Here is a 13,089-nt window from a genome sequence, read left to right as displayed (position 1 = left end):
AACCGACTCAGGTTTCACCTTTAAATTAACTGTTAATCCCAGAGGTTCACACACATTTGCTGCTCATAGATACAAAATATTAGATCATTTTTCACAATAAATAAATGAACAATTATAATCTTTTAGTCTTGTTTATCAAATTAGGTTCTCTGTGTCTACTTTTAGGACTACTGTGAAAATCAGACGACGTATTAGGTGATATTTCTGCTGAAATAGCTAAAATTCTAACAAACTCTTACAAAGTGTTTCGTTACAAGAGGCACTTTTTTACAACAGTTTAAATAAATCCTGACACTGAAAAGATTTAGTGCCAACATTTGTGCATGTCACTCCCCCAGCACTCACACACACACACTGTATACTGTACATACTGAAAAAGAGACATGATTATGCAAGAAATCCACATTCATCCTTATCACTTTACCCTTTTTATTCTTATTCATGTCTCAGTCTTTGCTGGTTTCTGTGCATAGAGCATTACAAATGAACTTACTATTATTATGTGTAGATTTACATCCAATATCATGGATCCATTGTGTACCAAGTTCTACATGCAGCATGTGGCTGTCGGTGAACACTGATTAGAATTCAACTGTCCCTAAAGAGAGACACTGTGAGGACCAGCGGGACCTTGTCAGCAGACAGGTTTATGAGGACTTACCTGCCAGCCCAGCTCTCGGAAGCTGACGTACAGCTCATGTCTTCTGCAGGCTGTCTTCTGATCGCTGCTGTTGTAATCTGAAACAGAAGAGCGGAAATCATGAGGAAATTGCATCAAGATGCACACGTAGTCAATCAAGTAGCAGACAAATAAAAGTGGACGGTTAGCATGATTTTTTTGCAAAATCATCTGTAATATAATAATACAATGCTAAAGATTCCCTCTGTACATGGTCTCAGACTTGAAAAGAAAAGCCTTAGTATTAGCATTACTGAAATGTCTCCCTGCATGACGAGGACACAAACTCACTCGGCAAAAACAAAGAAAAAACCTTCTTTGGGAAAATGATGATGTAAAAACAAATGCACAATTAAATCCTGAGAAAATGACACATAACATTGTGAATCTGAGAGCAGAAGAATAACACAACACGCCTCGTGTAATGCACTGGGTGGAGACACATGTCGAGGGCGTAGACCGGAGCTCAGGCACAAGTGCTCATTACAGCGGTCACTGCGCTCTACGTGCTCCACATTCATCTGCTGCCTAATGCATCTGAACGCCTGCCTAATTGAATTCATCAGCAGTCACATATTACTTGGCAACAGCAGAAGTGGTGAGACAGTGACAACTGTGTTTACGGACTCTCCTGCCCTGCAGCTCCTTCTTAATTATCTGTGTTCCCCTCTGCGGCCGCCCAGCAGCGGCGGGGCTGCAGACAGTCCCAGGTATACGTTTGGTTTTTCTGAGTTGAAGAGGTCATTGCTGGCATCGGTCACCACGCTGAAGTCAAGGCGGTGACACAGACTTTCCACTCAGCTTTCAAGGGCTCTTTGTTGCTCGCTTTCTCTGTCCTGCTTCGTTGATTTGATTGTTTTGATGACTTCTTCATCGCTAACCTCCCTGAGAGAACAATGAGACGGAGGAAATGCAAACCATGGCAAAAGGTTAGGGGCCAAAGAATAAGAAAGATTCTTATCCAGTTTTCCAGTTGTCGCTCACGGCCACACATGAGCAAGTTAAGGGTGGCTTCTTGGGCGAGCCAACACGTCTTAACCAGAGATACTCAACTTCAGTAGCAAGTGGGCAAAATAGGAAAATGACTGGGGGCCTGAGGGCCACACACAGTTTGTCCATAAATATAGTCACGTGCATCGCTTTTCTTTAAATTCAATGGTATCATTATAATCCGTTCTGATAGGCAGCCAGTGCACGGGCTTATTAATTGTGGCAGCTGGCAAAGTCAATAAATACCTGTTAGTCCATTTGCTCCGATGGGTGATTTTGTAAAATGTTTGTCTCTTTAGCTTCCAGAGAGACAATTTAAAGCTTGCTGCTAGCTCAGCTAAGTTTCTCTGTGGCCGCCATCTCAGACTGCGACAAGACGCTTGACTGAGCGGATGGCAGGTTAAGAGCAGGCGTTGCAGTCAATCACAGCACATTCTGTCACTAACACACACACACACACACACACACACACACACACACACACACACACACACACACACACACACACACACACACACACGGGTTTTCTTGATCCTCCCCGTAGATACGCGATCCCGTCGTCAAGGCTACACGAGGAACTCAGCTATGACTCAAGATGCACATTCATATGCACATTCGCCTGATTTGATCTCTTGTGTGCCATAGAAAAATCCATAATTTCACCTGCTTTTGTTGCATGTTTGTGTCACTTGTCATGAAGCAGACAATCAAAATTTTTGATTCAGTGTTTCACTAAGTATAATACCTGTTTGAGAACTTCCCATAAAACAAAGAAAACAAATTACAACTTTAAGTCTGTGAGCAACTGTTTCATCCGAAACTGACATTTGTTACTTTTTCAGTACTGTTTGTAACTTCTTATCCTGTCAAGTCATGCAAAACTGTTTTTTTTGTTATTGCCTCACCATATATAGACAGGAAAATAAAAAAAATAAAAAACATATTCAATATAATACATGCACACAACCGCATTTTCAGATTTTTTTGTCCAGAAGCGTTTGCACGTGTGCGTGTCTGTCAGTGAGAGTGAGTCAGACTGCAGTCGGGGATTTGTCACTCAGTCGCAGACACCACCCAGCCGCTCACCTCACCAACTCACCGACAGCAGCCTTGTTTAGTCAGCTGGAGTTGGACGGAGACACACACACACACACACACACACACACACACACACACACACACACACACACACACACACACACACACACACACACACACACACACACACACACACACACACACACACAGACGTATATACAAACACATTTCAATTATGTAAGGGTCATTGATTTTGGTTCCCTACATCTGAACGTCTCTTATTCATTACTAGTGGCACTTTGCAGCACACGCACAAATACACACAAATACACACACACACACACACACACACACACACACACACACACACACACACACACACACACACACACACACACACACACACACACACACACACTCACTCACTCGCTCACTGATGTTTATCTGCGTAGCAGCCAAACCCACTTAGCTCCCCATTCAAGCTTTGTGATTTAAATCCACCAGAGCTTGTTGCATTAAGATTTCATCATCAAATTCAATTTGGTTTTGAGCAGACACGCTCAAACCCACTGCCCAGACCCATGTGTTTTAGCTGGACTCATCTCAAATATAAAGAGAGACGCAGGCAGAGAGGGGGAGAGCAGGTTGGACTGGTCCCTTGGATTCATCTTGCAGTGAAAAAAACGAGGAGGCGAAAAGGAGAAGAAAAAAAAATGGAGCGAGGCACTGAGTTTGATCTTCAGCTCCCACCACCTGTACTAAAGATCTGCAGCTGCTCAACATTATGAATGCACTTTATGTAAGAAAATCTACCAATCACTATCTAAAAAAAACATAAGAATCATTAATATGATTAAGTTGATAATACAAATAAAATTGTGTAATCTAAATTCTCTAATAGAAACAGACTTTCCTTCTTTTTTTTTTTATTGCAGCAGAGCACGAATCTGTTATCTGATTAGACAAATTAATTCTGTACGAAAAAGGAAGCGAGAGGTGAGACTGGTCACGGCAGTCAGAGACGCAGTGAGGTCAAAAGGTCATCTGTAACCGTCAGATACAGTCAGGTGTTTCCCGAGTTTAAGGTTCCTTCCTCTCCAATAGGAAGGGCCGCTCGCTGGGTGCCTGCTAATGTGGAAATACAGAGTTTATATATGAGCAGCCAATGCTGTGTGTGTGTGTGTGTGTGTGTGTGTGTGTGTGTGTGTGTGTGTGTGTGTGTGTGTGTGTGTGTGTGTGTGTGTGTGTGTGTGTGTGTGTGTGTGTGTGTGTGTGTGTGTGTGTTTGCAACTGTGTATATTTTTATGCCTGCAAGTGTACTCTGAGCACTCAGGCATGCATGTTTGGCTCCGAGCATATGTGTGTGTGTGTGTGTGTGTGTGTGTGTGTGTGTGTGTGTGTGTGTGTGTGTGTGTGTGTGTGTGTGTGTGTGTGTGTGTGTGTGTGTGTGTGTGTGTGTGTTTGCAACTGTGTATATTTTTATGCCTGCAAGTGTACTCTGAGCACTCAGGCATGCATGTTTGGCTCCGAGCATGTGTGTGTGTGTGTGTGTGTGTGTGTGTGTGTGTGTGTGTGTGTGTGTGTGTGTGTGTGTGTGTGTGTGTGTGTGTGTGTGTGTGTGTGTGTGTGGACGACACATAAACGTGGGGTCACGTGTCCATCCTGCCTCCCAGAGGACCGACTGACCTTCCAGAGTCCTGGACAGCGGAGAGCACTCGGATTTAACAGATTTACTGTATGAAGCTCTTCACTAAAGAGGATACAGGCTGGTCCTGGACCAGCTGCTGGACCATACTACTGACCAAAAAAAACATCCACTTGATTTTACAGTACTTTTTTTTTTTTTTAGCATTGTGGGGAACAGTTAAACTGTGCACAGTGTTTATATACAGGAAGCATCCAAGGACAGAGGAAAAATAGCATTGAAAGAACAAAGCTGATTGGCTAAGAAACTTGGGTGACCCGATTTGAACTATAGTTGAGTATAATATAACGATAAAGGCTCCACAGACGTAATGTAAAGAGATTTATGAGTGCATATTGGAACATGGACCGTTGAAGTTTGAATAACTTTGGGCTTTTCTGTCAATCCGAACGTTTCTGTGAATAACGCAGAATTATACACAGCTTCTAAGTACACACACACACTTTCTCATAGAGACCCCCTACACCCTCATCCGGGTCTAGTTTATGATGCGTGACATTCAGCTTCGGGTCAAATCCCAGCCCGGGGTGGAGGGTGAGTGAAGCTGCAGCGCTGCCTGCACACTCGTCACACCTCAACACCAGAAGCCGTTAAAACATTCAATCACGGGGCGACTGGGTGTGTGTGTGTGTGTGTGTGTGTGTGTGTGTGTGTGTGTGTGTGTGTGTGTGTGTGTGTGTGTGTGTGTGTGTGTGTGTGTGTGTGTGTGTGTGTGTGTGTGTGTGTGTGTGTGTGTGTGTGTGTGTGACAAAGTTTGATCAAAAACACTGGTATTGTATCTTAATTATGAATTTAAAGATGTAATGAAATCGATCAAGCTGTTTAAATTCCTGTGACATTAGTTAACTGGACAAACGTCCTGTGCAGTCACTGATCCAGTTCAATCCCTCTGCCAACCACGGTAAATGTTCAGAGCAGCATATGTGCATTTAAAATGCGGCTCATTCCTATAATACATATAAATACATTGAACTAAATGAGAATACCATTAAAAGACTACCTTGCTTTGCTGTACAGCACAAGGTAGAGTATTTAGCATCCTACTGCTTTTCCATCTCTTTCTCACAACTCCACACACAACTCCTTTTCCCTGCGCCTCTCGGCCTTCAAAGCCATCAGCGTTCAGTCTGTGGGACTCTTTAAGAGGAATAAAGCTGATATTTACTGTGGGCTTTCATTGAGTGTAAAGGCCCAGATTTGTGGTGCCCATAAACCACATCTCCCCTTCCTGCCTGTAAAAATTTTATGCCACACAGCTACCGCTGAGCTCCGGCTCCCATGAGGCTTCCATTCATTTCTGTTTCCTTTCCTTGACAGAGAGCAGAGGTGGGAAGGGATGAGAAAGAAAAAAAAAATCACTCTACATATTACACCTATTATACTGCTACTACTATTACTATTATAGTAATTATAAGTATGTCAGAATTCCAATTTAGCTTTATATTGGAGCCATGGGTTTACCCCAAAAAACTTAAACTACAATCATGTTTTTCTGTCTAAAACTCTCATGTCTGTTCCTGAAAAATCTGGCCAGCAGTCGGTGAGCATAAAGACAAAAAGCAGTGCTAAGATCAGTAGCTGTTAGTTGTAGTTTCCTATTGAAGGGTCAACTATGAAAGCAATCTCTGCAAAAAAAAAAAAGCAAACGAATGTGTTCTCCAAAATTCCTCCAGCGCTCGGTCATTGTTACGTCTCTCAGCTGTTTGACCTTCTCGGTACAGAATGATGTATGTTCACAGTTCGACATCAACAGACTGTTTTCAGCCTCTTCCTCTCAAAGTGGAAAGTTCCTCTGTGTTCACCTACAGTTTAAGGCGTGTACCTGCGAGCAGGATTTATTACATCGAGACTAGTTCGGAAGCCGTCCCGGTCCAATGAGCAACTCACACCGGCGTGATGTGGAAACTTAAATCCCGCATTGCAGACATACGTACGAGTGGACTTCCAGTGATGAAGGAGACAAAACTTCAGGAATAAATATAATTTGCATAATAATAGATTCTGGGTCTTTTAGTAAGGGAGAAGATCTCCATGTCATTTTAAGAATACTTAATCAGGTAATTTAAGGACAGTCCATATGAGACAGTATTATTCACAGCAAAACATGACTCTGTATCTTCCAACATGTCTGGACGAGACTTTTAGAAACCAAACTATGAACTCCGCTTTCTTCCTGAGCGACAGTCAGGACCAAATATTTGAGTATGACTTTGAAAAAAAAAGCAGGATTTCCTTTAATGACATGTTAATGTGAATGGACACTGTGGCACAGAGCTCCGCTGCCACATTACAGCAGCTTACCTAACAGTGTTTAACCTGGAAATGTTTCTCGGTGAGAAGACAAACATCCATTCAACCACGTGACCCTAAACGTCTGCACTAAAACCGATTCACATTGAACTCATTGAGGTGGGGCGGCGGCCGCCGGTTCCCACCCTGTCTATTGAATAGCAGGGGAAACACGGCTCCTTACTGAACACAAGCACTGTGGCTCTTTAACACGGAGACTTTCGATATACTCTATGAGTCCGGGGCTGATATTAACCCTTCGCTACACTCCCTACCGTTCATTAAAGGCCTGAAACTCTCTAAGCAGCGCCTCTTTCAGGAGGAAACGGCCGTAAATTATATTTATCACAGGCTGTTCCGAAAATACAAGAACCAAATAGTGCCAGTTCAGATGTTATAACCGCGGTATTAGGTCCAGTGTGACATTTTGACATTAAAAGTAATTTCAACCTGAGCAGGCCACAGTGTCTCAACCGCTCTGCTTTAAGTTTGCTCCGGCAATTTCTCAATTCAAGAGCGAGAAAAGACTGCAGCTCCTACAGTAGCAATTACATGAATTCCCAAAGAGGTGGTGGTGGTGGTGGTGACAGAAAGGTTGGTTTCCATAGGCCCAAAGTTTAAAATAAAATCTGTGTCTTTAAAATGAGACGCAGGAAGGAGAATGTCACTGTTGTCTCTGACGTTTCTCTTCTTTTTTTTTTCTTTCCCTCCAACCCACCACGACTGAAGTTTATCTTTCTTCCTGTCTTTCATCACAGAGGTTATTAAACCCTGCGAGGGAGCTCCGCCATGTCTAATTACTCCAACGGTAAACAAAAGGAGGTCGGGTGGGGAAGGAGTGAGGAGGATGAGGAGCAGGAGGGAGGAGAGAGGAGCGACAGATGAAAAAACACAGCTGGCTGAGCGCCGTGTTATTATAATTCTTTAAGCGATACTGTTAGCTTGGTCAGTCTTTTAGCTGTGCAGCTAATGACTGGCTAGACCTAATTACAGGCCGCCAGCGCTGTGCCGGGACGTGATATTCCTTCCCCGGATGGTTGTTAACCTCCCCCACAGCCAAAGCCCAACCCGACTCCCATTACCTCCTCCTCCAGCCTTCATCGCCCACAAAACCCCAAATTACCTTTAAAGGTGTTGTATTGTTCTTTTGGCAAAGGTACACAGAAAGCAGTTTCCATCAGGCACACCCAGAGTGGGAGGAAATATCACGCTTGTTGTCAAAAATATTCCCACATAACTCCAAAATAATGGAAAACGTACATTAAAAAGACCAGTTTACCCACCGAACAAGCAAAGAGGAACACTCAGCACACGAGTTCTGTATATTGTGTGCTTTTGAGAGTAAAAAGTGAAAAACAAAAGATGATTTATGACGGTCATAATCACCCCATGATCTCAAAGCTAATGCTGCAGAAATTTATTTGGCCGATTCTGTCCTCTTTGGTCATCTGGAAGATATTTTATATCACGTCCTTTTAAATCCAGCTTTCTAAAATTGTGAGAATGAGAAAATAACAAGGTCCAAAACCTCACAGGGATTACAGTTGGGAAAATAAAGTTTCCTAGTTAAAAGCTCGTTTTATAGCCTTTGCAGACGGAGCGAGAGGTTTTTGGTAATTTATGACAAAGCAAGGCAGTGAAGTCAAATTCATGAAATTGGCATGAAAATCGTCCAAAATGGGTCCGAAGACGAAGATGAGGACAAAACGGCACCAAACTGATAAAAAAGATGCAGTAAAATAAGTGCACTGGTGAACCTCAGGTCAGGAGTCTGCAATTTGGGGCAGAGGAGGGAATCTATTTATAGAAAACACACAGTAAATTAAGCCACGCTAGCAAAAGAAGCCAGTGCACACATTGGCAATTAAAAGCAAACACATCGCTGCCTTCCGGCCTCAGATCTCGTGTTTTTAGGGAAGAAAGCATCCGGGGGAATTATCGGTGAAATATTCCTTTTAGCTGGATGTGTGGTGGCCGAAACTGATTGACTGTAGCTCTGCGCCAAATAGAAACCGGAGGGCGGGGGGGGGGGGAGAGACAACGTCCACATTTTGCTTCTCCCCACGAGCGCTCCACAAGACGGATGCTCTCCCCATCCATCGCGGCCTCCTCCCTGTCTCTGGAGTGAGTGATGCGGTATTGAAACCATATGCCCTCCTGAATTCCTCACGGATCCTCCCATCCCATCCAATCCCAGCCGTCCTCCGCTGGCCGCGGACACACGGCTGTCGCGAGGGGGGCCTCCCTGCTTCCTGTGTCGGATCTAAATATTTACACTCCCAGCCGTCCCGAGTGGCGAGGCGGAGAGGTCTTGATGTTTTGGGTTATGTAAAGTCCAATCCTCCAGGACGCATATTTAACAGATTGTCGTTGTTAGAGCAGATTTTGGAGCAGATTCGCTTCACTGAACGTTTTCTCATCCTTCTGGCACACACAGGGACATAAAAGCAGACTTCAGACAACCTGCATCATTCATTTGCATAAATAAGCCGTTTGATATATATATAAATACATATTTAACATAAATATTCACTCATATACTAGAAGAAAGCAGGGATAACATCTGTTACAGAAGCTCCTGTCCACGTTGTGAGCACATGGTGTACATCTTAGCCCTCCGTTCCACTAGTGTACCCCACTATCACTGTCTTTAAAGACATCTTGTCTCCAAGTCTTCATCAGGACATCCTCGGACATCTCGAGCCAAAGGTGACAGCTGGGTAGAGGAGAGTACAGGTCTGGAGCCAAAACTGAACATGTGGTAAACTCTAACTGTCCTGTAGCATAACAAATGATGAGTCTTTGTTCTGTGTTGTGTCAGCCGAAGCTTTCATCTAACGCAATTACTAAGAAAGAGCCCTGCAGGAATTTAACTTATAACCGCCTGTGTTAACAGCAGCGCGCTGTCACCTACTGAGATTCACTGAAGATGCTCTGAACAAACAGAATATAGAGCCAGCAAATCTCAGCGAAGGGTTTGCAGAGAGCAGCAGAGAGAAGTGAACTTGTCCTACAGATACTTCTGCGTACCGCGCAGATGGCAGAGCCATTAAACAGCAAAGCAGAGGGAAACCGCTTCTCAGGTACGAAGCTAAGCTGGGCCGTCTGCAGCTCTGTGTTAGTACACTGAGGGCCTGATTTACTGAAGATCTGCGTGTGTTAAATCACGTGCAAACTTCACACCACCCGCAAAAAAAAAGAATATCCAAGCAGATTTACTAACGACGTGCAGTGAGGATTGCGTCTTTCAAATGAACTGAATGATGATTGACAACCAACAACAAGGAGGAGCCATGAAGTACCAACCATGTCAAAACTTCTTACGACTCAGCATTTTCACGCCTCTGGGTCGTTCCAGCGTATCTTGGATATCCGACCCAGTCCCGTTATTCAGGTGTGCTGTCAGAGGTCCTGAATGTGTCCCGCAGAATTCACAGGTAAGCTTCATAAGGCTCACGAGCACTCACGAGGCACTGAATGAAAAAGTCACCTGCTCCTCAGAAAGAGCTGGACCGGCTGATCGGTGTTTGTTAGAGGATCTCATCCACCGTCCCTCCTCTTTTATTTGCCGACGTTTTATTATTAAGCCTTTTTTTCACCTTTTTGACGAGTATACTCAGGCTGATTGACGATAGATGAGTCCGGCAAGCAGGTGCGCCAATTTTAAGCAGCTGTTGGACCAAACAATTTAGGTTAGCTGATACATAATCTTATCTGAGATATTTAAATACAGCTATGAAGAGGGTTCTATGTAAACTTTCTATTTGTAGAATTATGTTCACCCTGACTTCAGGCTGGCTGCTTGTGAAGTGTATAGAAGCGATACAGGTAACGTATTTTCTGATCAGTTCTATATATGATCTCGCAGCTCAGTATTCCTAGCTACGGTACTCATACTGCATAATTCCTCACCTTACAATTTATGTCCAAAGCCAATGTTCAGTGCCAACGCCAAGTGGAAAACCCACCGCGACGTCACTCATTGGTTTGTGATTCTGGCATTTTGCTGTCACCATCTCTGTTGTCGTTTTTGTTTTGGAGCTGGAAGTGACCACATTTGGACGAGGTGGGGAGGAGCAAAGGACGGATCTGATCTGACACTATGCCTTCCCATCTATACCGAAAACCTGACTGCACCTCAGGCACACCCCAGGCCCCCCAAACATACCTCTGTTTGAGGCCTAATACGACCAACACACTGATCAGAAGGAAGGCAATTCCGCTAAGGACACCACGACGACTTGTGGAAAGATATGTACGACTTTGCATTTCACGAGAGAAGTTGACACTTTTGAATGGGAGTCTTTTGGAGCTGTCAGAGGTATGCCGTCAACGGCTGATGTTGAAATTTAGGTACCCTTTGTGTAGCATGGCTCAACGCTTTGTGCTGCACATGCTTAGTAATAGCACAGATTCATCTGTCAAATTAGGCGAGGATCAGACCGATATTAACAGCAGGCTCACTGAGCGTGAGCTTTATGTACTGCAGTGGTCACACAATGAAGCCTCACAGGAGCAGCTTAGCATTAAGCGCTATAAAGTCGGGCCAGAATTACACAGCAGGTGAAAGGTGGGCGGATTAGGGTTTGATTTAATTTGAAAAGATTGCGGAGCTCATAACTTCAGGCTTATACCTGCTCATTACATCATCCGCTGAGTAGGAAGAGGAGGACTGATGAGGAGGTTCAGAGGATGAGGTCACCTGTCAGGATGGATTCACCGTCTGCGCCCTAAATCACTGGATATTAACTAGTCCACGGTTTTGTGCCACTTTTGCTGTGGTGTCCCAAATTTATAGTAAGAATTACTACACCATTTATAGTGGACTTAAATTAAGCCACAAGGCCACATAAAAGTCTGGCAGTTCTTTTATTATCATACACATATTCTTTCATGTTTGAGCCCAAGTTCTTAAACTCCTTACTACGCCCCAAACAACGTCCATTTATGTCAAACGCTTTGCTCTTTTATTGTGAGGTCTTTGGCTTCAATTTGCAGCCAAATCCTCCCACCACCTGTGTAACTCAACCTGTGTGGAGAGGTGCAGCAGAAAGCCCCTTCATAAATAACACATATTTCTCTAAAAAAAACCCACTATATTCTCCGGTCGAGATGCAGATCTGGGATACACTGTAGTTTCCTGAATCCATACAGAGAAGCTACAGTAAAGAACTGATTTTGAACATCATCCCTCTGCTACAATTTTCATCTGACGGGCCCTGATTAGAGAGATCCGGCACATGTCATGTCCAATTTTTCACACATCTCAAAGAGAAATACTTCAACCAGATTTCAAACACATGCGACCCATCCGCTGATCTCAACAGGTCAGACATCAGTTACAAATGTGCTGAGGTGATGCTGAGGTCAGTTGTGTGTCTGACTGCGCTCGTGGTTGCGCTGCGTGATGAGCTAGACTGACCTGCTGGGACCGGCCCTCTGGATCCCTCCTGCGGTTGCGTGGATCGGTTGCGGTTCTGCTGGCGACGTTTCCCACCGGTGGAGCGGGCGGTGCGGATGTGCACTTCGCTGACTTTAAAGAATGCCACCATGAAAGGCTGTTTCTCCAGAGCACCGTCACGCCCTATGAGCCCCGCCTCCTTAGAGCTGATGCTCTGCCCTGCTTTGAAAAACACAGCACTCAAAAACTATACAAGTTTATGCTGATTTCAGCAAGTTGTCCTAAATATATTCAGCTTTCAGTTGTGTTTTTTGTGACTTCATCAAACTAGCAGCTGGTAGCAGCTGGTAGAAACTGACATTTTTTTTTATTCACCAATGGATTTATGTTATGTGTGCAGCGCATGAAAAAAAAAAACCGTTGTTATTGAATCTCTTACCGCTGCTGGTCTCCACGCTGACCTGCAGACCCAGGTTGTGCACCGGGTTCATCACCCACAGGTTGCTGGTGGCAGTGATGTCAAACTCCAGCCAGCCCTCCTCAGCCGCCCACAGCCTGCGAGACTCCAGCAGGAACAGATCAGCCTCTCTGGGAGGACAAGGGGGAAATAGGAAAGGGAAATCTTAATAGAAATACTTGAGGCTAAGTTACAGCAAAATTACTCAGTAGATGGGCAGTCTGAAGGGTTGTTTTGAGTTAAATAGCAAAATTGGTAAAGCCAACCTGTTTTTGTTTTTTTCAAATGTAAGAAAGGGAAACAGAACATAAAAGGGAAATTTCCATTTCTTTTGAGATTGTAAAGCAGGTGTAGCTGCTATAAATACTGTAAAAGTGTCAAAACACTCAGTCCACAGAGAAATGCACAGCCAGTATCCAGCAACAGTGCCATTTGGATATCAGTAAGTTTGTGATGTCACACGCTCATGTGATATGTCCCCCATCAGCACGGCCCATTGCCCAACCTTTAACGTGGAAGACACACTGAGC

At 44.1% G+C, this 13,089-nt stretch overlaps 2 protein-coding genes across 2 annotated transcripts in view; one reads left to right on the top strand and one right to left on the bottom strand.

Annotated features, from left to right (window-relative positions):
• The window catches only part of txndc5 (thioredoxin domain containing 5), a 137,451-nt gene that overhangs the window by 13,579 nt on the left and 110,783 nt on the right, over nucleotides 1-13,089 (top strand). The gene's annotated exons all lie outside the window — the stretch shown is intronic.
• bmp6 (bone morphogenetic protein 6) overlaps nucleotides 1-13,089 on the bottom strand; it is a 50,527-nt gene that overhangs the window by 4,589 nt on the left and 32,849 nt on the right. Inside the window, exons 3-5 of the mRNA XM_069716950.1 lie at nucleotides 12,542-12,690; nucleotides 12,124-12,321; nucleotides 662-738 (exon numbers count right to left, since the gene is read on the bottom strand). Of these exons, the coding sequence (XP_069573051.1) occupies nucleotides 662-738; nucleotides 12,124-12,321; nucleotides 12,542-12,690 (424 nt within the window). The remainder of the gene's footprint in view (nucleotides 1-661; nucleotides 739-12,123; nucleotides 12,322-12,541; nucleotides 12,691-13,089) is intronic.

This window comes from Brachyistius frenatus, unplaced genomic scaffold, assembly GCF_029030835.1.
Source record: "Brachyistius frenatus isolate BFR_SWC_R1_liver_20210118 unplaced genomic scaffold, ASM2903083v1 Contig_165, whole genome shotgun sequence".
Lineage (NCBI taxonomy): Eukaryota > Metazoa > Chordata > Actinopteri > Embiotocidae > Brachyistius > Brachyistius frenatus.
Note: the sequence above shows the minus strand (reverse complement) of the source record. Positions and strands in the feature narration are given on the sequence as shown.